Source organism: Dioscorea cayenensis, chromosome 19 (genome assembly GCF_009730915.1).
Source record: "Dioscorea cayenensis subsp. rotundata cultivar TDr96_F1 chromosome 19, TDr96_F1_v2_PseudoChromosome.rev07_lg8_w22 25.fasta, whole genome shotgun sequence".
Classification (NCBI taxonomy): domain Eukaryota; kingdom Viridiplantae; phylum Streptophyta; class Magnoliopsida; order Dioscoreales; family Dioscoreaceae; genus Dioscorea; species Dioscorea cayenensis.
This window is the reverse complement of record NC_052489.1, coordinates 26,117,811-26,145,737: the sequence shown is the minus strand read 5'-3', so window position 1 is coordinate 26,145,737 and position 27,927 is coordinate 26,117,811. Positions and strand designations below refer to the sequence as shown.

The following is a 27,927-nucleotide window of genomic DNA, read 5'->3' as shown; positions in this document are numbered from 1 at the left end:
CATTCCAACAGCGTAAGTAAGAGATGTAGGTGTAAGGTGTGAATGCACAGATATGATTTTTTTTTTTTTTTTTATAAAATAAAAAAAGCATTCATTTACAAGAGCAGCAGTCATGTGAAAATTCCTAATAGTGACAACAGTATAACTTGCTCATCAGTTGATCAAACGTAGAAACAGCAATAATTATCAGTACCCAGACAGTACCATTTTTCAGCAGATAAGGCTGGACAATGTTCCAAAAGTATGTCATTGTTCCAAGGCCAGCTGTGCAATAACAGTAGAAATCAATAGAAGGGCTGCCTTTTGCTGGAATTTTGACAAAACATCCTAAAGAAAAATCCTTGCTCTTCATTCATGCCAGTTATGTCAATGCTGCAGAACCTAAGCAAATTACAGGCCTGTTAATACCTGAGGATAGTCAGCTGGAAGCAAAAGGTCATCGCAGGAAGAACTTTTGAGCCTTGGCAGCAGCAACAGCAGCCACTAACCTGATTTAGTATTGATTGATGAATAGGTAGGCCAGATGGATGGCGAACCCCGCCAGCTTAAATTAGTCAGATCAGCTTGGAAGCACACAAGATTGAGCTGAGGCATACCTTCTAATGGCCTATATACAATGTAGTCCATAAGCCGAAAAACTAAAGCTAGAGATAATGCTTAAACCTGCCACTTCTATCACCCAGTAGAATTATCATATATGATTTATTAGCACCTTCACTAGAATTCCATATCACTGCAACATTTAAGGTGATTGCATCACAGTCTCAACCACTTCTTCAATGGAAGCAGGGCCGCCTCTTTCCAATAGTGCTAGTGCAAGGTCAATCTCTCCCCATCCTCTGAGTCCAAGTGCCAGCTTCTGCAGTGTCTCCTGCTTCATCTCTGGCACCCATGCTGGAACAAAGCACACCAGCAAGCCAACTAGGCAGGACACATATGCCTTCCAAGTCACAGGATTGCACCCAAGGGAAACATTACCTTCCAAGGCCCACACAATAAAATCCAAGTGAATACCAATAGAACGGGCTCGTTTTGACGAGAATAATGATGCAAATGCCGAGGAGGTCTCCCCAACTCCCCAAAGACAAGCACCTGAGAGGATAAGCATGTAGGCAATGGCATAGCCCTCTAGGATATTGGAGAGGGACCTTGAACTTCCCTTATCTGCTTCTCTTGCTGTTAGTAAATATGTGGGCAATGTCTCCTCATACAATACTTGAACCAGCTGAAGGCCACCAGCCACGCAAAGAAGGCTTGTCCCAAGACTGGCTGCCTCCTTTGCTCTTCCAGCAGCAAATGCTAATGAGTTTCTACTTGACTTCAGTCTGGTACTTCCTCCAGAAGTCCATCCGGTTGCAGGTTCACGAGCCCACTCAATAACCATCCTGAGGATTACTTCATTGATAAAATGTGTGTCATGAAACAATCTGCATGATCGGAGGTAAAGGAAGCCAGGTGCAACTGGTAGCCTGAACCCATCATCTGAGATAGCTTCACCTAAGAGCCCATTCACTCCTAGAGGAGCTATTAGATGAGAACCTGAAGTCAGTGTTGGACCAAGAAAGGAAGAGAAACAGCTTCGGATCAGCTGGGTGGTGGCTCCCTTGTCCTGAGTGAAGGGAGAGCGCGCACACGCTAATAAGATGAAATCATGCCAACGTGGCACTTTTTGCACCCACAAAGCTCCAATGACTGGCATGCTAGGCCATGAAAAGCCAGTTGAACAATTCTCCAGAGCCTGCCCAACCACTCCATGAATGTAGTCCAAGGACTTGTCTAGCTTAAATGTGATGGTTAAACTCACAAAGGCCGCCATTGGCAACGGGAGCATAACAAGTGAAGTCCCACCTGTCAAAGACCACAAACATTAATTGGGGGAAAGATAATTCCTGAAGATAAATCCTTGACATCGCCTGATGGTAAAGAGCCGATCTTGCTAGGAAGGCATGCCTTTTGCATGTATGATTAGGTATGTATCCATCTGCCCAGTACAGACACATTTCTTCTGAATTGCAAATGCTTGTGTAGACCCAAGCATTAATTTTATAAAGAAAATAAAAGACGAGAATCTTTCCATAACTTATTGATAATATATCTGATACCACAATTAATGGTAGTCGTATTTTCAGAGTAACATTGTTTGCACAATATAGACTTCCCAAATGGTTGCTAACTATTAATTTTTTTCTTGGGATCACCAGCATCAGCATCTCAAGATAACTTCAATAGTAATAAAGCATTTGAGATGTCTATTATATATAACATTGCAAACATTTTTGACACCAAAATAGAATTAATGCCAATATGTCCATATTCTAAACTGCAATAACAGGTTGGATTTGGTTCTATAATGATGTCAGAAAGATCTTCGAATTGAGGACAGCATGTATGGCCATATGCTAAAATCTTCCCATTTATTCCTTAACATGGATTTTTTAAGGCCAAGATTAAAAAAAAAAACTATTTTAAGTACATATATAGCTTCTTGATACAATCATAAATCTATTCATGTAGTAATTAAAAGTAAAAAATTTGGTTAAAATTGATACATAAGCAGGAATTATGAAGAGCCTACAAATATAGAGGTTAAAAAATAATTAGCAAACTTTGTAAGAAACAGAAAGAAGTAGGAAATAAGTCACCAGAACCCACTTGTATGATAGTCGGGATTATGAACTCCAGCAGATTCAAGGATATCTTTAATTTCAGATGCTACTGAGAGAATGTTTGCAGCAGGACTAGGCCAATCAGTTCCATTCATTGGAACAGGTTTCCAGATACCTCGAGTAATTTCTGCTGAAAAATAACTGACAATGGCTGCAAGCGATGCTGGTAGGAAATCCACAAGATCTCTCAACCCTACAGAAACAGTAACAATCACTTTAAATATAAAATATGAGAAGCTCCAAAGAAAACCAGGTTGGCAAGCAAGCCAGTAAGATATAATGAAGACTTCAATATGAATAAATTTTATGAAGTTCTATGCATACTGTTTGTTGTTTTACTACGACATAAGACCAAAGAATCTTTACTGTTTTTGTGCTCTTTACCTACCCAGCAAAACTTTTTGATCAACAATTTTCCATTCATATCTGGCTAATACTTCTGTTAACAAGCAAGATGTTATGATGTACACTGAATGTATGTAGTGGAAGTAAATTATCTCCTTGCCTCCAAGTAGAACTGTGAATTTACATATTTTATTTTTCACGTAGGGAAATGCAAATAGAGAAAAAGCATAATATGCAGACTTCTTCACCACAAAAAAAGCAATTTTTGGTAGCTTGGATTCAATCTCCTCATATTCAATTGCCCATATGGTCAATAGAATCAGAGATTAAGACTAATATATTCATATTCATATTTATTCAATGTGGGGGTATTAGTCACTGTTAGCTTTCTTATCTGAGACTATTGTAATTCTACACTTGAAGACCAGCCAATGACCCACACATTTTGCTTACAACTTTCCAAACAATAAAAATAAACTTCTTTTGGATGTAACCTCAATACAATCATCAAAACACTAGATTATTATTATTATTTTTTTTTATTTTTATTTGTTTTTTTTTTGTGAATAAGGAAACACTAGTTTCTTCATATTAAGTTGACAAACTACAAAAGAATTAGCACAATATTGCTTTGTGATTTAGTAATCAGTAACCACGACTCATTATCCTTACAAAAACTAACATGATCTCAGTGCGATAGACTTATTTAGGATAAAGAAATAGATAAATTCCCAATTCAAGATCCCTTCTAGGTAACATATCAACACAACTTCAAAAAAAGCAAAACTCTTCACCTAATTAGTTTGAGCCCTGATTTTATCAATTAATTTTGTTGCCTTATTGCCTATATATGTATATATATATATATATATATTGTAAGACACTACAGAACAAGTGGAATAAGAGATCAGTCTCAAATACAAGTGGTCTTTGTTATTCTCAAAAGCTATTATTTAGATACCCGTTCTAGAGGTATTTGAATGGTGAACACCAATAGTTAACAGGGGATACACTTACAATTATTATAAACTCTGATTGAAGTAGAAAAATAAATATCATTCATTTTCCTCTTCTTCCAACAGATATAAAGGCAAGGCATACAAATCATCCACATGACAGCTTATTAACCTTATAGGATGTATGACAATCCTCTTATTATTCCCTCATAAACATCATCTATATTTCAAACCCAGATAAATGCATGTGCAGGCAATCAAAGGGCTGCATAGTGTGTATTTGAATTAAAATCAATTATATATTCCAAAATAGAAAATTAAATAAAACAAAATTAAAATAAACTATATATTCAAAATTACAAAATTAAATAAAGCAAAACTATGTAGTGTTTTAAAAATACTAAAATGAGGGGAATTTTAATATAACAACAACAAGTTGTTAGTCCCATCTATTTAGTATATGCTACATGAATCTTTCTTTTCCATATTGCTCTATCAAGGGCCAAAAGACTAGGTAAACTAAGCACAAACATATCATTATGTAAAGTTTCCGCTAAACACTTTTTATATCTACCTCTCAAGAAAACTTCCATCATTTCTATAAAGACATATATGGATCCTTTAAGAACATGTCCATATCATCTTAACCGATTCTCTCTTAACTTGTCAGTAATAGATGTCATTTCCATTCTATTTTAAATAAATTCATTCCTTAATCAGCCTTTCCTGGTAAGGCCTAATATCCAACTTAACATTCTCATTTCAGCCAAGCCCATCATTTAAGTATGTTGTTACTTAACCGCCCAACATTTAGACTCGTACACAACCGTTCTATAAAACTTACCTTTCAATCTAAGGGGCATTCTACAATCACATAAAATTCTAGAAGCTCTCCTCCATTTTACCCAAGCTATCTTGATCCTATTTGTGACATCTTCTATAAGTTCCCCGTCATCTTAAATTATAAAGCCTATTTCCCGAAAACTTCCACTTTAACAATCTCAGTATCATCCATCCTAACTCCTCCCTTATTTCTACTAACCTTATAACTGAAATTGCATTTCACATATTCTGTATGTGCTCTATTTAACTTGAAACGCTTAGCTTTTAAAGTGTTTTCCCATATCTCCAGCTTTAAGTTGGCATCTTTCCTGCCCTCATCAACTAAGACCACATTATCAACAAGAAGTATACACCAAGGGATCTAATCGTGAATATGCTTAGTCAGTTCATCCATAACTAAGCAAATAGGTACAGTCTTAAATCTAAACCTAATAATCATACGCAAATCTTTTTCCTATTTTCTCCAAAATTGCCTTAAATGCTAATTACTTCTATAGTGGACTTTCCATGAATGAAAACCAAATTGATTTAAAGAAACACTTGTTTCGCGTCTTAACATTTGCTTAAGTTCTCTCTTGAAACTTCATAGTTTGACTCATAAGTTTAATTCTGCAATAGTTATTGCAACATTGAATGTCACCTTTATTCTTATAGATGAATACTAAATACTTTTTCGCCATTCATCTAGCCTTTTTCTTAGAACGTAGTCCTATTAAACAATCTAGACTAGGCCTACACCTTTTCATCTTTCTAAGGGCATCCTTAATTTTGCCAACTATAATATTCCTAACATACTTAATTTTATCATTTGCCTTAGTATTAATGGTCTCCAACACTATATTACTCTCATGATCCACATTAAACAACTTCCAAAGGTAATTCATCATCCCATCTTTCTTTCCTTAACTTTTGTTTTTTGAATGAATAGCAACAAGGGGAGGGAGATTGCATTAGTACCTATGGATGATGGCTCATGCCACGACATTTGCACATTTAGATGCTTTTCTCTCCATCTTTCCTTACTCTCCTCATCCTTCACCAACAATTTATTTATCTTCATCTTTTACACACCTATCACTCCTCAAATCCCTCATTTCCATTTCTCTAATCTTAACTAACCTATAAATATCATTGTCTCCCTTTTGCACGTAATTTAGCATATAAAGTATTGCAAGCCTTATATTTACCTTGCTCATGATCCTTTTAGCTTCCTTTTTGGCTAATTTATACACCCTAAATATTCCTTACTACTATTTGTTTGCCTAATCTTTAAACAGTCACTCTTAGTCTTAATTACCTTTTGAATATCTTCACTCCACCACGAAGTCCCTCTGTTATTATTACTTGCATGAGCTAATCTACTTTAGACATCCCAAGTACTTCCCTAACTACCTTTCCAATGCAATCACCCATCAAATTCCATATACTATTTGTATCAGATTCTAAGTTCCAAGGTGAGATCTCTTGATTTACTCTGAAACCCAAATACCTTATCATTTTGAAGTCCCACTGTTCAATTCTAGGACAGGCTCCTACCTTACTACTTGTAACACACTTCCTAAACCTATATCAAACACTAGTAATTTATGTTGAATGGTCAAACTTTTTCAAAAATATAAGGGAATATTAATAAAATATAACTATTAATTTGAATGATTAATATGAATCTAGATAAATCTAGCCAGGCGAAATGATAAGTTCCACTTGAAAACAAATATAAAAATCTTGATGGTCCATAAATACAAGTGAGCAAAATCACATTTCACCCACTTGGATGTGTGCTTCACTGCCCATTTATCATGCGAGGCATCTGACCTTTGCTGTAAACTACATAATCCTATACAACAATTTGTTTTTTAAACCAAGCTGAATCATATTCAAGATTCTAACTGCATATGCAATTTGATATAGAAGACAGCCTCTGCATACATAGTTCAGGTGGCCACATGTTAAAATGCTTAACATCACAAACCTTCTAATCATATCTCATAAGTGAAATCTACAGATAAAGTGTCTAACCTGTGGTTAGATCTCGTGATGATAGCCTTCCATGGGCACACGCAGTCAACATGGCTTCAAGTACAAATGGAGTAGCTTCCAAAATCTCCCATGCGGGACCTATGGGTTTTTGATACACATCATCCCCAGAATTATTAGGTGATCCACTCGTGTTATTACCTGAAGTTGATGGATTTGCAGAAACACTTCCATTCTTTGCAGTTTTTCGGTAAAGCATACTCAATATCCTATTGGCAACTTGATGAACTGGGTTCTTACTAGACATACCAGAAATAGTCGAGGCAATATAAGCTTGATTTTGAAGGTACCAAGCTCGCAGTTTTGGAAAAGAGTCTATATACACAGGTTGACCAGATGATCCATTAGGAGGGTCCATAGTTATTTTGGCACCATCAGTAGGTGCAGACTTCTGCATATCAATCATTGTATTATGCAGTAATAAGAGGTAGTCTAAAGTTAATTGCATCCTGACATTTCCTCCACGACCTGCAATACAATGTTCTTGAGGTGGTCGATAAAATTTCCACATGCGAAGCAGAAGAAGAAATGCACATGAAAAGACCGAATAGACAGAAGGTTCATCAGAAATGCATGATCTGTGATCAGGAGGTGGTGGTAAAGACCCAAAAGCCTCACAAAGGGGCATCAAAGCTGCTGCAACTTGAGGAACCTGCAGAAGTATCATTGAACTAAAATCTGTTAAAGCAAAACATGTAAAAGACAAATCAAGATGCATATTATCAAGTACATTGGTCAAATCCAGCCATCAAAGACAACCACTTGCAGAAATGGTGGATACTCATATATATATGAAGAAAATGTTAAGAGCAAAATGAAGCTCAAGGTTTAACCAGAAATAGATGGAAGCTGGATAGTTTTGGCAAGAATTGCATGGTCAAATAATGGAAAAAGCTGAAGACAAGTCATTTTTATCAGAAAGCGCCAAATTTTTGTCAGCTTCTTCAGTAAGAGAAGTATCTGACCATAAAATTCTTGACTCTGTAATACTATAATATATGTCCCTGTGGCATAAAAAAAAGATTCCAGAACCCTCTTTCATCCCATGGAGTAATAACAAAGGAGAAATATAGAAGAATGCACCGTAGTGTAAAACATTTGTGATTGAAGTTGTTTGGATATTCCTTTCATCAACAAAAAAGTGCAAAATTCATTTGTTCCAAATGACAGGATACCAATGATTATGAAGAGAGAGTGTGTAGTAAAATGGTGCTTTTTCTTACCACGCCAAATAATGAAAGAATGTGAACAATGTCAACACATGAAACCCCAAGCAGAATAGCATTTAGCATTGACATATGAGCAACAAAAGGTAGAGGAGGAGAGAGTAGCTTGATCAAAGTGTGGACTACATGTTCCTGAAAGCAACAGAAAAAATATTACAATGCAACTGCAAAACATGCAGAGAATTGATGATTAGACAACTAGACATCTGCACAAATGTAAGCCTGTGGTCAAGGATACAGAAGAGTATCCTTACCTTAAATAACTCAGTTTAAATAGACGATCGTGTTAATGCTTTACCTGAACATTCCAGCCACTAGCAAGAGATGCACCACAGAGAATTTTTGCAGCAGTGGTTTTTTCTTCTTCAGACCCATTCAAGGCAATGTTGTACAATCTTTCAATTTCCAGTTGGCTGCATCCAGCAACATTAAAAATTAGAATCAGAAATATCAGCACAGATGCACAGTCGTGAGCCGCTAAAATCACGTATTTAAATTGTGCACTTCTCATTGGTGACCAAAAATCCTAGAATTCCTTATACCTAGATGCAGGAGTCATTATGAGAGCATTTTTAAGGGAACCAGTAAGTGGAGCTCCTCCCATAAAAGTTGGCCAAGGAGATTCATGAGTTATGATTGAATCATTTGATGGTGCCTGTGGAACCACATAGTCAGGCCAAAAATAAGCAGATGTATCAATCAGTTTCCTTGCAATGCAGGCTTCAACTATAAGATGCAGCATGCTTCCCGCTGCAAGAGAAATAAAACCCAAGGATAAGTAGAAAACACAATCAATGTGGATAGAGGTCATAAGTTGTCTGAACAAGGAACATAAACAATCAAATTGCCCTCTTTGCACTTGGATATGGCTAACTAGATTTAGTTGAAAGGCACTATATGGAACTGACATAGAAGAAGCATTCCAATAGGGATATAATATCAATCAAGCTAATCAAAGGGAACCCCTTTACTATGTTTTATGAAGCTATGAGGAAATTTTGCAGTACTAAAAGATAGCATAGGAAATAAGATAGACTACAAGCTCGCAATGCTGGAGAGGTAGAAGCATATAAAATCATAAGCACAATTTACCTGTACAATTGAAAGAGAGATCTTAACACAATGAGGTTAATATATAAGAAATTATCAATGCCAATTTAACTATTCTTTAAAACTAGATATGCAGTTATCAATGTAGCCATTCCCACTGCATTTGGACTTACAGGTTTTTTACCCAAGTAGAATTATAGCAAATGCAACAAATAATTATAATTAAATATAATCACACAAACACGTGCACTGTAAAAGGACCTTCTATAAATTATTATGCACTTGCAACAAGCATCTCAAACATAACGGTCATTACAACACTTTTCACAAATAAGCCTCAGTCATATTACCTTGGAGGGGCACATATAAAAATGGAGACAGTGAACATCACTAAACCAGTTCTCTTGAACTATGAATTCCAAAAGTTCTTTAAGTAAAGAATGGGTAAGTAATCAATTTTAACTTCATTGCATTTGGCCAATCTAAATATATCATATACTGGTTAAAAATATACGTCCCCAAAAAAGCTAACCTGCTTTGACAGAAGGACCATTCTGGATGCCTCCACTTAGACTGCCAATTCCTTTCTTGAGACTCGAAATGAATGTAGCTGCTTTTGAGGCAGCATTATTAGCTGCAACGATAACTGATGGAGGAGGTGATAGCAGCCTAGAAAATTGCCCTAATACTTGGAGAGCAGAAATTAGACCATGCCTTTTTGAGGCAAATTTGTTTCTATCACGGCCATGATCACATCCATTTTTTGACATTCTTGAAGTACAATTTTGCTCAAGAGTGCCTGTCACAGCCTCATCCTTTAGAACATGAACTATTGCCAATGGAACAATAGACATTAGCATGCAAAGTCGAGCATCAAGATGTGGCATAGGACCTTCCATTGGTTCGCGGTCCTGCATTTACTAACAAGAAAAGTAATAAATATTATAAGTTCAACGGAAAGGACAATCAGCTCAAAGTCAGAGAATTACACGTTGTACAAGACGAAGAGCAGAAACCCACATAGCTAGAAAGGTCTCTTGCCAGCTAGCCTGATTCACAACTTGGAGTGTCTTTGTCAATTCTGAAGCCAGGTAAAAGCGGAAGGCAAAGATATTATGTGTGATATTAAATTCCATATAGTTTTTAAGGTAGGACAATCATTGGATATAAATCTCCAGATTAATATATTGCAATTACCAGCAAGTATTTCAATACAAGATATGGCATTTAGATGCTTTCCATCCACGGCATTCTCCATCGAAATGTCAAAAGAAATCCAACAAGGAGTACGACCAGCTCCAGAATTGTGGCAGGAGGTCCAACCACAAGAATGAACGTCAACAAGAACTCCAATAACTTGATGCCTAGCCAACTGATATTCCCCATCCATAACCTTTTGCATGTTTGAGAACAACTTGGCAAGAAGATGATCAGCAGATTTTAAATTGAGGGAGTTTGATTTATGCGCTTCAATGAATTGCAGTCTCTGCATGACATCCCTGAACTGCTCAGGCCTGTAATTTGTTGGTTTATTTAACAGTTATTAATGGCATCCTTGTGTAGAAGGCATCTAGGAATAGAAGATGTCAAAGAGTAGGGAGCAAGATTTTGCAACATATGCACGTTTCCCTCAAATACTCAACTGTTAAAATCACTAGGTTCTTTGAAGTGAAGAAAAAAATACTTTATCAAGAACCAAACATGAGTTCTTGGCATGACTCATCAAGCTAAAACAAAGAACCAATCGCATTAGCTAAATTTTCTACAACTTCTGAACTTCCGAAAAATAGCTTGAAAAAAGAAAAAGTAGATTCCCAATGACAAGGGGTGACAAGGAAATATATCAGCTTAATCATAGGGTCATAAAACATAAAAGTTAACCAAATAAGGGCTTTTGGATAGCATAACAGTCATTTTCCTATCAACCTCCTGGACATCAACAATTGTGTTCTTCACTAAGGGCTTATTTGGTATGAAACACATAGGTGCATAGTTAGTCTAATCTCATGTCAAGTGAGATCAATCCAATGGTTATACCTCAGACTAGTACGGGAACAGTAAAATTCTGGAAAAACCTACAGCCGAATTACAGCGAGTGCTTGGGCAAGCAGAATAGAAACTGATCACAATATTTTGCAAGCAATTTTGACCTCTGTTCATAACCCAAGCAATCATTGTATCTAGAAACAATCTTTACTAAAAGTGTGAAACTATTAGAGAAAGAGAACAAAGCATGTAGCTCAAATGACAAATTGTCCACACACAAAAAAATAAAAATAAAAAAGCATTGACATGCAAACAGAAGAGTATATACATGTTTAGCCGAACCAGCCGCAGAAAAACCCTAGCTTTCTTGCTCTCTGTGATATTCTCCACGACCTCAAGAGCTAATTGTGCATTAGTTCTCCGCAACATCTCACGATGCTCATTCCTTCTCTCATCCATCTTCGCCACATCATCCACGTCCATAGCCTCACATGCTTCACCCTCATGCCCTGATTTCAACCCCCAGTCCTCCATTGTACTATCAATCAACTTTATTATCAAATCTAAATAGAAAGAAACCAAAACACATCCAAATCCCACTTTCTCAAACCCGTAATTCTGCGAAAGCTGCAGAGCATCATCAACCGACTTAATGATCCTGCAAAACGAAAACGTTCTTTATTTTCAAAAACAAATCAAATTTCATCATACACACGCGCAAAAGAGAGAGGGAGAGAGGGAGAGAGGAAGATGGAGGGTATCAAAGCTTACTTATCTCTACAAGGATTATATTCCAGACAAGGGATAAACATAGCATATCGTCTCAGGAGCTCAAGGAAAAGGCGGTAAGCCTCCGGTTGCGACTTCCGGCGAGGGATCACCCTAAAACAAGACAAAGGGGGAGTCAGCGGAGAGGGCTCGATGGCGGAGAGAATAAGAGCACATAACACGAGCATACCTAGGAGCGAGCAATGAGAAGCAGAGGAGAGGGGAGAGAAGCCGAGACGAGAGCCCACGATCAAGCAGCTTCCAAAGAGCAGGAGAGTTAGAGGTGGTCGCGGAGCAGAGCTCAGAGACGAGGACATGAGCGAGGTCGGTGGGATCGTGAGCTCGGCGGCCAAGCTCGGCCTCCATCGCCGTCGCCTCAAGCTCCACCAGCGGCCGGGGCTCCATCGTTGGCGCGGGCTTTCGCGTTTGGTGCGAGGTTTGAACGGAGTGCTGCCGATCGATGTTTAGCGGTCCAAACTCGGAGTCGCGGAAGAAGGCCCATTTTGACTGGCAAATCAGAGTAGGCCCACCCTCTTGTCATTGTCGGTGTTTACTTTTGAAAATATTCTTCTTTTTCATTTAAGTCCCTCTAATGTCTCTTATTATGTTTTCCCCCTTTCCACATTCTCAAAGGTTTTTTTTATAAAAAAAATTTGAAAAAACCATCTTAATTCATTGAAATATAAAGATACTGCCAAGACGAAATAGAAAACAACTATAAGTCTATAACAGGAGCGGAGACTAATACCAAAAGCAAAGATGAATATTGATATAGTAAAAACAACACGAATAGCTGAAAAAGTATACCAAGTTGATTTTTATTAAGATGTCCTCTTCTACTGATGGCTCTAGTTTGTGTAGTGCCTAAAAAATCCTCCAAGTTGATTTTTTTTTTTTTTTCTTGTATCAGGGAGTTACAAAAATCTATAAAAGAAACATTTGAAATATGAGTTATTCATTATGAAATATGCAAGGATATTTGTGTAACCAAATGTAACCTCAAGAAAGAGATTTACTGCCTCCCTAAAAGGGTGAGGGAGTTTAGATCTATATGCATCTTTTATATATATATATATATATATATATATATATTCATATATTGAAATTGATCTATCACCAATTATATTAATAAATGTGAATTTTAAATCAAACATTTGCAATCATTAAAATAATTTATAATCTTAAAAAAATTATTCAAGTAATTATCATTTGTTAAGATTTTTAGTTAGTTGTTGAAAAAATAAGATAAATCACGCATTTTGAATATTATGTTCACATAATTGTTAAAACACAATGTATCTTATAAAAATTTTAAATATAGTTTATTTTTATAAAAATGATAAATCATTCTGTTTAACCACTATTGTGAGAGGAGTTGATCTCTCAACATCTCACTTACTGAAAGAAAGAATTATTGTTATTCTGATATAAAAATTATTGTTTTACATTATGGATTACAATTAAAAAAAATAAATAAATAAACTAAGTAGGTAATATTAAATAAACTTTATCCATTGCATTTAAAAAATTTAATTCATAGAGAATGGTGATATAAACAAGATTATAAATATGACGCATTCTTTAACTTATATCACAAAAAATATGCTTGTCACCTTGATCTTATAGAATATCACTCATGAGACGCACACAAGATGAAGAGCTGTTCTTATTAGAAAAATTTTAAATTAATGAGCATTGGCATCTAATGGTTCCGGTGGGTGGTATGATGTGTTATGTCACTCAAATACTCATTTAAGGATTAAACATACACATATAATCAATACAAGAGAGCAAATTGATAACCCAGTTTGGCACAACCTTGTTTACATATGGGGCCAGGTCCGGAAAAATAACCCACTAAAAGAGGGTTAAGAACAAGGAGTACAACACTCTCTCACTCTCTCAACACAAAGAATATTCTTTCTAGATTGCCCGATGGCCACACACTCAACTCTCACCGAATAGTCTCTCACTTATTGGCTCATCCTAAATCTTCAAGTATGATCTCTTATATAGACGCACCGACGTCCAATAAAGTTACCTCTTTTAGAATTCTCCGCAGCTTCTTAACTTAGACACCTTCCAAAGTTAGATGTTGCAACACCTAGTTACAACATGGCCCACCTTACTGAATATGACTGAGTTCTAGCCAGATGCACCCGAATCTGCGACCTTCAACCTTCCCGGTTCCTTCAGTCCGTCTAGTAGCAGTTGACTCGACCCGAGCTCCTCTTGGCTGCAGCTGCTTCCTTCCTCTCGTCACTTCAGTAGGTCTCCCTCTTTCGAGAGACGTGCCCACTAAGGCACACGCAACCATCTCACCAAAGATGGTCTTTCCAAACTTAGCCCAAGTTTGGTTTTCCCAAATGATCTTCGTTTAACTCATTGAAATATTATTACTAAATTTGATCTCATCTTCATCCAAGTTTAGCCTTCAATATCTTTAAGCATGATCTTCAATCATTCATGCTTGAATCTTCAAATCTCTAATCATATTTTATGTAATCTTCAATCAATCTTTATACATGAATAGCCTCCTTGAATAGCTCCGGCCATACTTAGCTCTTGGATCTTCCTTTAAATTGTGTTGCTAAATATGGTATTGATAATCTCATTGGCTTGTCCTTGCCTAACTTAGTTTGTGTCTTCAAATAGCTTCACACCAAACTAAGCTTCATACAATCTTCATAATCTTGAATTCTTGCCAATGATAGAATATTCCTCTCCCTCTTTAAAAATTTTTTTCTAAAAAGGAGCTTTATCAAAGATATGATTTATCATCCCGGATCTTACCAAAGATAGATAAACATACTTTAAATAAAACTTGCATTTCTTTGAAGAGATCCTTAAGACTTGATGTACTTTCCAAAAATAGTTTATCATCACATGACTCCATTGAGAGGAATATCTTCTAAACATAATCTCCATCTTGATCTTCTAACCCTTGTATCTTCACATGTCCATCCTAGTCATTACTTCTTTAGCTGAGTCATCATTGCCACGTCACTTTCGTTTTGCCATGTCACTACTTGGCTTGTCAAATAATGCCAAATCATGTCGTCAGACCCAATAGCATCTTTTACTGGTGAGATTCTGATTCACATTTTTTTTCAAAAAAAAAAAAACTTTAAAATACTTCTTAAAAAATAATACTTTAACCATAATTTATAATCTTTTATATTTAATAAGAGATGTTTATCATTGTTAGACTTGTCAACTTTATATTTGCATAATATTCTAGAAGAAAAAAAGCTAGATAAATTAACTATAAAATAAATTTGACGAACAAATTTTTTATTTGCATGGCCTCTTGACATTGGGTTTTTTTATTTAGGGTATTTATTTATTTTATCTAACCTCCAAGTTCACTTAAGATGAGACCTACGCGAACACATATCTTGACTTCCTTTAACCGGACCACTTTTGTAGTGTATTTGTAAAAAACTAAATTTAAATAATATTTTTTTAAAGAAAATATTTATAATATTTTATAATGTTTGTTTAGTCATTAAAGAACTAAAACATGTTTTAGATATTTAATTTTAGATTAAATCATAAATCAGTAAGTATTTTATTATTATCATTTTTATTTTTATTTTGTGAATTATCAATGCTCTAATGCACAGATGGTATTTATGTCAAAAATAAATTATGATAGGTATTTTATTGCAATTTTTATCTTTCTTATGAAATATTGGCGACCAGAATGTGATGTTGTATTATTTTTATTATTATTATTATTATTAATCAGCTATAAAATTATATGAAACACAGCGGTGGCGCCAAATGAGTTGTCAATGTTTGAATATGTCAAAAGACTTTTAGAGCTCTTTTGAAATTTGCCGGGTCTTTCAAGCAGTTTTTTTTTCTATTTTGTACGTGTTCCTTCGTTGCATAAATATCAAAATTTTGTATGTTTATTTGTCACCTATTGAAATTTATTTATTTCAAGTCATTATTATTTATTACGGAGTTGTTAGCAGTTAGGGAGAAAAATTAGAGTCTGTAGTGTTCGGCCTTGCAAGCCCATGGATGTGGGCACAATCTCATAGATAAGTCAGAAATGGATAACAACATTTAATTTTTTAATAAAATATTTAATATATAAGCCACGCCCTTCAATCAATATTGTGAAAGTGAGTTCATCTTTTAATCAATGTTTTGAAACTCGATTTAACCCAACTGGTTCAACCCGATTCAACTGTACCCAACTATATTACTTAATTAGATTATATATAACCCAATACAGGGAATTGACTCATTGATTATGGCGAATACTTAGTGTAATCAGTCGACCCAATCCAGTCCCCAGGGGTTATATATAAAATTTATTTTCTATTTTTAAATGTTGTGTTTTGTTTGAATTTATATTTAAATTATATTAGACTAGATAAATTCTATTGCGTTTGTTTTGATGTTTTTACAATTTTGAGGGTTTTAAAACAATATTATATATAAACATATAATGAAAAGTAAAGGAAAGACAGAGTTGAACCTTATTTGAATAATCAAATTTTATAGAGGGAAAAAAAAGGATTGATAATTTAATAAATCTTATTTGGTCAATGAGGTGTTTGGAAATAAAATGATATATAATATTATATATCAATTATAATCTTATTACTAAATAACAAATTATTTATTTTTATTTAAATTAATACCTTATCAATACCTCAAACAAATTCACTCTTTAAATAAATAAACATTATAAATATTGAAATTATTACAAGTATTATTATTTTGTTCATATTAATGCGTATAATTCGGATAGCGCAAATTGTGATGGGGATAAACGAGAGCTCCAAGATATGAAAACTTTTGCTTTTTTTGGATAATTTTTTATTTTAAATTTTCTTATTCAAGACCTCCACTTTGATGCGGAAGAGTGGTAGAGAAATAGAATATTTACTCTTGTAGAAACAAGTTTCTTTCTAATTTTATACTTTTGCATGTTGTTTGTAGGGTATTGTCTTTAACACAAAATAATAATAATAATAATAATAATAATAATAATTTTTTAGGGAAAATTACTATTTAGCTCTTAAAAATTTTAAAAATGTTCAAACAGCTCCGGTAAGTTATGAATAACCCGGACAATCTTTCCGTTATTGTTTCACTTTATTTTTGCCCCCTGTAGGTCACTTGGATTTGGTCCATGTTGTGAAATTCCATTGTTGCCTTTGAAAATGGTGGGGAAAAAAACTGTCCAATCACATTATGTCCAACCTTTTTTACATTTCTTTTTTTCCTTTTTTTAAACCAACTTTGGAAGACTTCTATCACCTTGAATTCTTGGAGTCTTTTAATTCATCCTCATTTGGTGAATTGGAGTTCTGTCGGTTGCCCGATAAGGTGAGAATCTTCCTTGCCCTCACCTTGATCACCCTGCGAGAGAGAGTAACATTTTATTTTTATGTAGGTTTACTATGGAGAGTTTTTGTGTTATTGCTAGAAACAAAGGGAAGGGACGAGTGCTAGTGTTCACGCCACTAACTTCTTGGGAATCAGTGTTAGCGGAGATATGTGAGCGATGGGGTCTCGATGTTTCTCGTGTCAGGGTGAAGTTTATCACAACTGATGCACATAAAATGGTTTGTCCAATAAAAAACGAGGTAGATTTCCAGCACGTATACGCTATCTTCAAATGCGTTGCAGTCGATCTCATGGTTGAGACTTCTACTATTGACAATGATTTCTTCTCGTTGTAAAGTTCTCCTCCTTTATGTTTACATAGTTTTACAAGTTAATTATTGATTAATTATCCTAGTTTCTGCTTAAAATTATATGTTTTCGCTTAATTATTACAGTTTCCGCTTAAAACTTCTGTTTATTCTCAACTATCATGTCCTGTCCCCGTTTCCGTTTAAAATTATCTAGTTTCTGTTTAAACATAAATGTTTCCGTTTAAATTTATTAAGTTTATGTTTAAAATGTTATGTTTCCGCTTAAATTTATCCAATTTCCATTTAAACAGAAATGCTTTTAGCAAGTATTCGGATTCTGCGAGCGTATCCATTCCACCTCAGGACGACCCTGACGGTTTAGTAGGCATTCCTTTCTCGTTAGATCATTCGAAAGTTTTGTCTTTATATGTCGGACACCGTTTTGTAGGCGCTGACCATTTCAGAAGCTTACTTCAAAATTTTGCAATCAAGCGGAATTTTGACTTCAAATTCATAAAGAACGAAAAACACCCGGTGACTGTAAAATGCGCTACCATTGGTTATCAATGGCGCATTCATGCATCTAAAGAATACAATAAAAATACATGCACCCGTCACACACTTGTGGTGTTGAATTGGCTCGGTGTCACACCCGAAAGCGTCCAAAAAATGGGTAAGCGCATTTGTGATTTAGAAGCTTAAGGACTAGCCCTTATACAGGGCCATCGATATTCAAAAGGACTTGTTACGGGAACATGGTGTCGACATTCCATACAAGTAAGCTTGGTTGGGTAAAGAGTATGCCTGGGTGAGCCTACACGGTAGCGACGTCTCCATCATTTTAAACCTGCATTCTTTTTTTTCGTGCATGTATCATGGGATTCAAGAGGAATTGTAGGGCACTATTGTTTGTCGACGGCACCCACCTTCTTGAAAAATATTGGGGGGTACTCTATTAGGTGGCACATGCAAGGATGGAAACAATGATTTTTTTTCATGTGACCTTCGGTATTGTCGACAATGAGGCTTATGCCAATTGGATGTGGTTCAATTTCAAATTAGGTGATGCTTTATACGATGCCGGAGATTATGAAGAGATTATTACATTTATGTCAGACAGGTCTAAGGGCCTTGTAAACTTCATTGCAAAGGTCTTCCCTTCTTTCCCACATGCATACTGCTTTCGACACTTTCAGGCCAATTTTATGAAAGCCAATGTTAGACTTGGGAAGACATTGAAGGAAAAGTGTTGCTCCATATACTTTCGTATTGCACATGCAGCCACGGCTAAAGAATTTGATGATACGGTGAATGAACTGCAAGCTAGATCACCCAATGCCTATCACTGGTTGGTTCATAAATCAGATATGTCACATTCGTCGAATTATTTGTTTAAATGTGAATGTTAAGGCGAGATGTATTCAAATGTCGCAGAGTCATACAATGCGTGGATCAAAGAAAGGCAGTATTTATCGGTGACGAAAATGGTCGACTCCATACGGTATTTGAATGTTGATTTTATTTAGCGCTGAATATTGCTTGTTATCATTTAAACCAGTTTATTTCCATTTAAATTTTAGGATCTTCATTTAACTTTTTCTTGTTATCATTTAACAGTTTTTGTTTTTGTTTAAATTTTAGGGTCTTCGCTTAACTCTGTTTTGTTATCATTTAAACATTTTTGTTTATGTTTAACTTTAAGTTTCTTAAATTAACAATGTTTTACAAAGTTCAATACGTGATCTACGTCATATAAGTTTAAGCTGATGTGCATGTTATGCATCCACTGTGAGTAAGAGAACAAATGGGAGACATACATATACCCTAACATACATGAGAGGTCATTGTGTCTATGATTGTTATGAAGTGATTGACCAGTGCAGCAATTCTGTCGATCTATTGGGTAAAACTTGTTCATGTCGCAGGTAGCAAATTTATGGTATCCCATGCAAACACGTTTGCGCTATAATCATGCAGATAGATACAAGCATCATTGATTTATTAGCAGATACTTCACCATCAACAATTACAAGTTGGTGTATCAAGAAGCTATTTTTCCCACACTCGACCATGACAAGCCTACAGACGATAATCGTGAACTGCGTTTGCATCTGTCTCTCATGAGAAGGCAACCTGGGCGTCCAACACAGAAGAGGATCTAGTCGCAAGCTTCTGAGGTTCGCGAGTTACGTTGCAGTCACTACCACGAATCAAGACACAGTCGTAGATCTTACAACAAAACTATCGCCGATTAAGCATAAAGGACAACTTATATTCGTTACATATGTTCGCTACAAACTATCACATATTACTATACATTTTGCTCGTTATTTATGAAAATTGTTTCTATAAATAAACACAAATTTAAAAAAAACAACGATATTTAAACAAAAAACATTGATATTTAAACATAAACACTAAAACTTAAACAGAAAAAATTAAAACTTAAACAGAACAATCGATAGTTAAAAAGAAACAACGACATTTACATTCAAAATTAAATTTGGCCGTCCTAGACAAATGTGGATCGAGTCATAAGCATCCAAGGTCCACGATATTTAAACATAAATTTAAATAAAAATAAATTTAAATAGAAACAACGATATTTACATGCCAATTATAGATCTTTAAATAGAAACATTCATATGTTAAACGGAGACTACGATATTTACAATACAAATGAAATAAGTTAGTTTAAAAGAATAAGTTAGCAAGAGAGTACATTACAAACAGACTTAATGTTTCCCCCTCCCCCCTAAGTTGATGTATCGCCTTTGTCATTAATGCTGGTTGCGCTCTCTTTCATAAGCATGCGTGCGACATACTTTAGTTTTAAATAAGGGACATCAATGTGCGGTAGCAGTAGCTTTTCATCGTCAAGTATTTGTTCAATAAACCGCATGACATATACAAATCAGTTGACACTTCCTCATTCTTGTCTTAGAGCGTCTCTGTCATAAATTAGGGGGGTACAAGGTCGTCGCCGTCTCGCCAAACTCCATCTCGACACAATTATCGAATAGTTTCCGCTGTGAACAAATATAATTTGAAGTTAGAATTTTGATCAAGAAACTACAATGTGTGTACTCTATTTAACATGTAATATACCATTTCGATGGCATCTCTGTCGTGCTCCTCACTCTCCCATGAAGAATAATGCTTGTATTCTTGTTTATCATTGTCCAGAACAAGAACATGGAAATGGCTATTAAGGATTATTGGCATAATGGCGATATCAACATCTTGCAAGTTACACAAGGCATCGCCAATCAAAGTAAGAGTCGTCTCAGATGCATCTTCCTGTTTCGACATAAATAGCTCCAATAGCCCCCTCATGGAAACGTGCTTCTTAAACAGATATGGCACTCTCTTTAGCGACTTCTGAATTATGCACATAAATACGTCCATGACATCGTCTATAACTATTTCCTTCCCATCCAACAACGTGAACAGGCTGGCTCGTGTGGTGTTAACACAATCATTTTTCCAGACGACTGACCTGATGTCAAATGGTAACACATATATTTAAATGGCAACATAAATACTTAATCGGAAACTATAAATATTTAAATGAAAACATTCATATTTAAATAGAAACTAATATTTGTTAAATGGTAATACAAATATTTAAATGATAACATAAATATTTAAGTGGAAATTACTTACGAGTCTATTTAGCAATTCATGAAGATCCTTATTATCTCATGCTTAAATTTGTCAAGGCGCGTGTATCTGGCGTATCTTTTCTTCATGGGAAGAAAATACTTCCGCACATCGTCGTACTGTTGGTTGACAAGGATTGTATTGTCTATGTCAATAATCGTTGTTTCTTCATTGGCGTTTCCTAGCCCTTCGTTAGCAGCATCTTTTGGTTTTGCGTTATCACCAGAGCGTTCATCACCAAAAATAGCCGAGACATACTCGACTCCCGATGTCCTTTGGGTGATATTGTTGACGGTATGTTGGTGTTCTGTGCTTGGTGCAGAAGTTGTTTCCTATTGGGCCAACAACAGTTTACCGCTAGTAGTTGCTGCTTCGTGTTGTTGTGGGATTGTGTCTTCCTTCGACGCGGCACTGTCGTCTGCCAGTTCCACTGAAATAGGGATTTCATTGGCAAAAGATTCAATGATCTTATCAACAGTGGCCGTGACAACATCATCAACTAGAGACACATACACTTGAAGTAGGTCCACTGCAAGTAGAGCTTCTGTTGGGGCAATTTCATCAGACGCTGCCCTTGTATCTGTCCGATCAGCCGCGAGTTGATCCACTACAGGTGGAGCTACTGTTGCGCTAATTTCCTCCGGTGCTACTGTTGTTTCAACATCAGCCAGTGGAGGGAGAGTTATTGTTGATTTTCTTCTTGTCGCAAGCCTCTGCCAACGCGGGCGTCTTCGGATGGTCATCCCAATTACGTCGTCGTCGGCAAACGCTGGGGCTACGTCAATAACATCAGGACTATACCTAGTAGCGTCGGTGCGGGGTAGTTCATTTGTTGATAGGGACGTAGTATTCGACTGTGAACGTCCTTCCAACGCCTCGACATGAGCAACAAGCCGAGAAAACTCTTTTGTCAGTATTTCACACGCCTGCAACAGTTGCACAGTGACATCGTCAGCTATCACCCTAGGGGGGAGGGGGGTAGGGGGCTTGTCTGATGACGAGAAGTGCATTTGCATATATGGGTTGGGCTGGGAGAAGGAGAACGGTGTCGAACCCGCCTTAAAGAGGTTGGGCTCTAATCTTTCCTTCGAGGAAGTGGTGCGGGAGCAATATCAACTCCACGGTAGGTGGCCCGAATAAAGACTTCTTCATCCGTATTCGCGGCAACTAGTTCAGGAAACTAACAATTGTAAACAACACAATCTCAATGAAACCCATCAATTTAAACAATAACCAATGTTGTTAAAAACTAAAAGAATATTTTTAAACGGCAACTAGTAAACTTAAACAATAACCAACATTGTTAAACACTAAAACAAATTTTTAAACAGAATATACTATTGTTAAACGATAACAAGTAGACTTATAAACAAACAAAGTTTTCTACACAAAAATGTCATCCCAGACAATCGTTAACGTAAAATGTGAAATTGTAACATATATTGTTAATGATTTATTATCTCCTTTCCTTCAAGAGATGACAATATGGGTCCTATCGACGCTTGTTTCTTATAACTATTTTTACCATTACACAGAATCCTTCGGATCTTGCAAAAACGTAGCTTCTTGCCATTACCAGTGAGGTCATAAAAGCAGATGTTCAGTGCGACAATGCAACCTTTAAGGTACCATGTGTTGGTTTTCTTCCCAACGCATCTTGCTTACACTCGAGCGGCCATTTGTGGAACGTTCTCCATAAGCCACTTGTGCGTCGCCTGCACCCATGCTTATCGTCCCATGCCAGGTAGGTAATCTACATAATCAACGATCCAATTCAGAACCGAGCATGAGGTGTTTGGGAAGAGGATAACACCCATGAAAGTACACCATAAGGAGTTTTACAAAATTTGGTCAAGTGTTCTTTTGATGGAGTCTCTATGTCTTTCGTAAGTTTTCGATAAATATGAGTTTTCAAAAGATGAGTGTGTTTTCCTAAAACTCAGCAGGCTTTCTCCGCTCTTGAATTTATTGGTGCGGTTAAAGTACCTTTGCAATAGAGAATCAAGAAGGGCCCTCTCTTGGAATACAGGTTCCAGTTCAGTGAGTGTTGCAAACGGTGTTCTTCGGATGATCTTCAAGTGTCGCCCACTCATATGAACTTTCAATTTAGCCATAGTCTCCACTACCGTTGTCAAGTAGCATCGCTCATTAATAAGGTTGACCGCGATAATCACAAGCCTACGACAATAGCAATACATTAGGCAGTATTCAGAACTCTTAAACCGAAAGCTATGTTTTAAATAGGAAATGATAACTTAAATAGAAAACTCATTTCTTAAAAGAAAGCTATGTTTTTAAACGGAAAACTCAATTCTTAAACGGAAACCTCATTTTTTCACTGATACTATTAAATACTACATACTACAACCATATCAAATTAAGGGGGAAACATACATCATAAACATTACACAGCACAATGAGATTGTAAAACAATTGAAAAATCTCCTTTAGCATAGCATTATTGTTTTTGATCACGTACACAAACGAAAATGAAAAACAAAACCCTTGCTAAAAAATCTCCATGCAAACTACAAGATCATCCAATAATCACACCATAAAACTGAAAAATCTCTTTTTCTAATAGAATACTTTACAAATCAAACTGGCGCAAACTAATAAAATGTCGAAGAGTTGAGCGGAAGTTCTCCTTTGAGACAGTGGTCCGGTCCTACAGAAGATGTCCAGGTAATAACAACTTTGGAAAGAAAAAAAGCTCAAGAGGCAAAGAGAGAAAAAAGAAATTGACGCCAGTAACAATGTTCTCTCAGCATTAACCAAGAAAAAAGAAACCGCTTCCTCTCAAAGCGGAAAAATCATTGTAGCCAAAGGCATTATGGTCAAACCATGTTTCACTTGCGACAACTTCTCATGTAAGGGACAATTTCATCAAAAAAAATTCAAAACTATCTTCATTACATGCTTGGAGCTTTCAAATTCATTGTATTCAAAAGGAAGGTGTTTTTATGGATAATCAAATTTAGGGGGATAATTTGTGCATATTGCAAATTTAGTGATGTTTTTAGCAATTTTCTGTTTTTTTTAAAACAATAATGTGATATATTTGCTTTTCCATAAATCTGTAGGCTTCTACATGCAAATTCTCTCATTTTTTTTCAAGAAAGTTTTATCAGGAATAAAAATATAAATATAACAAATACTGATAAGATGACAGGGTCCTTCGATTTTCAGGTCCTAATTAAATGTGTCACGCTCCAGCCCCAAAACCAGGTCCGCTGACAGATCGGTCGCATCTAACAGGCCTGGACCCCACTGGGTGCAAGGCCTCAGATTTGACCTGGTCAGAGTCAATCCTATCATGTAGAATAGGGAACAATAAAAATGGTACAGAAATATAACACAGGTTTACGCATACAGGAATCTAAAGTACAAATACAGGTTAATAAAGATTTACAAGAAATGACAACCCTAGTGGATCCATCCTAGCTAGCACTGGCTGAACAACAAGGTCTTAAGCACAACCTAAGAGTCGAGTACCTGAAAAGATAGAAGAAGAGAGGCTGAGTAACTCGGTTACTCAGTGAGTGGGGCGAAAACATGAGATAACTCACAAATACCAGCAGAATACAGAATTTGGTTATCAAAACATTACCAAAACAGAAAACTTTCCAGACAAACTACAACAAGAATTTCAGAAGTGGTAAAAATAATAGTAAATAAATGAAAGTCAAATAGCAGAATGATAGTGGAATGAAGATACAGAAAATGCTCAGAATACAGACAGACTAATAATAGAACGAAAATACAGAAAATGCTCAAAAGACAGAGATAGTCAGAAATACAAAAAATACATGAAAACAGACGTGTACATCTCCCTGACTAATAACAGAAATCAACAGCACGAGGCTGGATCTTCGACTGTGAAGTCAGAACAGAACAGAATATTAACAGTCGTAGCCGGACTTCGACCGCAGTCGGGGGGTAGCGCTACTTCAAAAAACATGTGCACATGGCTAGGACTTACTCCTCCTAGCTTGGCGAGCCAGGAATGGAGATGTACTAAAACCGCAGAGATACAGAATACAGACAGAGGAAATACCGAATAATTAATGCAAGAACAAAATAAACAAATAAATAATCATACACCAAAACACAGAGTACAAGTTCAGAAATTGTAATTTCACAAGTTCACATAAACTCCGAAATACTGATAAATTTAGAGATGGCAATTTGTACCTTACCCGACGGGTATACCCGTACCCGTACCCGGTCAAAGAGGGTATTACCCTCTTTGACCGGGTACGGGTACGGGTACGGGTATTACCCGTTAGTTTTTGAGCGGGTACGGGTCGGGTAAGGGTATGCCCCTACCCTACCCGTACCCTTACCCTTACCCTTACCCGTTGAAGAGGGTACGGGTAAAACCCGTACCCGTACCCTTACCCTCTCATATATATATATAATTTTTTATAAAACTAAACATTTACTCACAATTTACTCAATATCTATTTTCATAGTGATTAATTTGAAAATAATACTTCAAATTTTCTCTTAATATATTATTTTAAATTTTATTTAATTTCTATATTTATATTTGATAATATTATCAAAATTGAGTTTTAGATATATATTAAGAATCATAATTAAATTAAAAAATAAACAAATATAAAAATTATAAGAACATCATGAAAAATAAGATACTAATAAAAAATCAATTGGATATAACTTATAAGAACAAAATATTACTAGATATTATTACTAGATATTTATAAAATTTGAAGCTATATAAAATATAAATAGTAGATATATGAAAAAATTGTAATATAATAGACAAAACAAAAGGTAGAGTTACCATTGAGTCCTAAATAGACGTCATTTTTATGTGATTATATAATTTAAGATAAGCAAATATATATCAACTTGTAATTTTGAATTTATGGATGTGTTTAAAGATTGTAATATAATGTATAATTAATTTATTTTTATTATTATTTAAATTTAATTCTATAATTTGAACAACGGGTAAGCGGGTACCCTGCGGGTATACCCGTACCCTGCGGGTAAGGGTAAGGGTATGATTTTTTTTACCCTGAAGGGTACGGGTAAGGGTACGGGTATGGGGTAGGGGTTACGGGTACGGGTAAGGGTTTTGGCATACCCTACCCATACCCTACCCGTTGCCATCCCTAGATAAATTCCAATACTTCGCTTCGGAAACAAATGACTAGATAAACTGAATAAATTATATAAAAGTAAGCAAAATGATACAATAAATCGTTCAAACAAAATATCATAATCGATATACAGAGTACTCACAAATAAAACCCAGTTACACACACGAACGGACTACAGAATTACAGAATCCCAAATTAGCGAGGAAAACGGGACAATTTTAAGATAACAAATCACTAACAATGAACAATAATGTAGGCAAGGAATAAAATAAATACTGAGTATAAGATCAGTGATAATATGAAAGTAGGTTCCAGGGACATGATAAAATACATTGAATAAAACTAAGTGGTAAATGGGAGTAGCTCCACCCTTAATCAACAACATAAGCCCGCTCAAGTTAAATCGCCAAGTCCCTCTATCAGACTTCAATTGTAATGAATAGCATATCATTATTCTCACAAACTTGCAAAGATTAAACCAAAGGTTTGTAAGCATACTATAACTTAACATTCTCTAATAAACTTCCATTCTCATCATCTAATTCTATTAACCCCCAACAAGATGTTCCATCTGTATTACACTACCAAATCCACTTCATCAAGGAGATCTCTCAATTACACACACCCTGACTCACAAATCACCACATCTCTTGTAATTAAAATCCTTCAAACCCAATTATATAAATTCACCATAAGAATTGTCTCAACAAAATCTAACACTCCTTATATCAAAATCAAATAAATTTCTTGAGACCAAAATAATATCACATTCCCATATAGATAATGCATCAACTCACATAAAATTCAATAATTAACATTTCCAAGGTTTAAATCGATCGATTCGCATAATAGACCTCCATATTAAATCACCTTAACATTACAAAATTCATACCAAACTAAGATTTAACTCCGGAACAAAATTTAAGAAAAAGAGTCATCACTACAGTAATGCTACAGTACTTTCGGGATTCATGTGGCCTATATGGCTGCCTGCATATGCCCCAATTAATCCCTGATTTCACTATTTACTCCTCCAAATGATCTCAAAAGCTATCATGGAGTATATAACTCAGTTATATTTGCAAAATTCTATGAAACTCCTTTTACTGAAAATAATTGCAATTTGACTAACTTTCTTTACTCAACTACTAAATTTAGACATGGACTCTTTAGCATTATTTCTCTTAATAAATCCCCAATTATTCTAAATCATACTTCTTCCAATGCAAGCGTACACATTTCCATCTTCCGCCATTGTAATTCCATTCACGAAGTCACCAATAAATTTCTTTATTTCCTTCACATATGCGTCCCAATAAACATAAGTCCTACAACTTCCATACAACACAAGTTTGCCAACATAAGCCAAGTATACAAGTTCAAATACCCAAAATTTAGGCCCAAATCCCTTAGTATTATGACCTCATCATCACTAACCTTTTCAATGACTTAACCCTCTCCAACTCACACATCTCTAACACCTTCTTTAATTTCTACCATCATACATAAATACACTTCCTCTAGCCACCCTTCTACTTCACTAACATCTTCTTTTATCAACATTTGGCACACTTAGTCGATCAATGATCACA

General features: G+C 35.6%; 1 protein-coding gene across 1 annotated transcript; it reads right to left on the bottom strand.

The window, feature by feature from the left end:
- Positions 1 to 32: 32 nt before the first annotated feature.
- On the bottom strand, positions 33 to 12,387 carry LOC120283883 (mediator of RNA polymerase II transcription subunit 33A-like). The gene is made up of 12 exons (XM_039290668.1): positions 12,068 to 12,387; positions 11,881 to 11,991; positions 11,438 to 11,767; positions 10,321 to 10,637; positions 10,113 to 10,204; positions 9,656 to 10,034; positions 8,616 to 8,823; positions 8,372 to 8,486; positions 8,071 to 8,205; positions 6,830 to 7,499; positions 2,653 to 2,859; positions 33 to 1,848 (listed from the first exon to the last, which is right to left on the bottom strand). The coding sequence occupies exons 1-12, from the start codon at positions 12,280 to 12,282 to the stop codon at positions 743 to 745; spliced, it is 3,885 nt and encodes a 1,294-aa protein (XP_039146602.1). The 5' UTR covers positions 12,283 to 12,387; the 3' UTR covers positions 33 to 742.
- Positions 12,388 to 27,927: the final 15,540 nt, after the last annotated feature.

Bases quoted from the DNA above. Each gene is read 5' to 3' on its own strand.
- LOC120283883 (XM_039290668.1), bottom strand. From the start codon at position 12,282: ATGGAGCCCCGGCCGCTGGTGGAGCTTGAGGCGACGGCGATGGAGGCC. The intron at 10,205-10,320 runs GTAATTGCAATA...ACCTGGCTTCAG, and splicing joins TTGTATTGAAATACTTGCTG to AATTGACAAAGACACTCCAA. The intron at 8,824-9,655 runs GTTAGCTTTTTT...TTTCTCTTGCAG, and splicing joins TGGTCCTTCTGTCAAAGCAG to CGGGAAGCATGCTGCATCTT.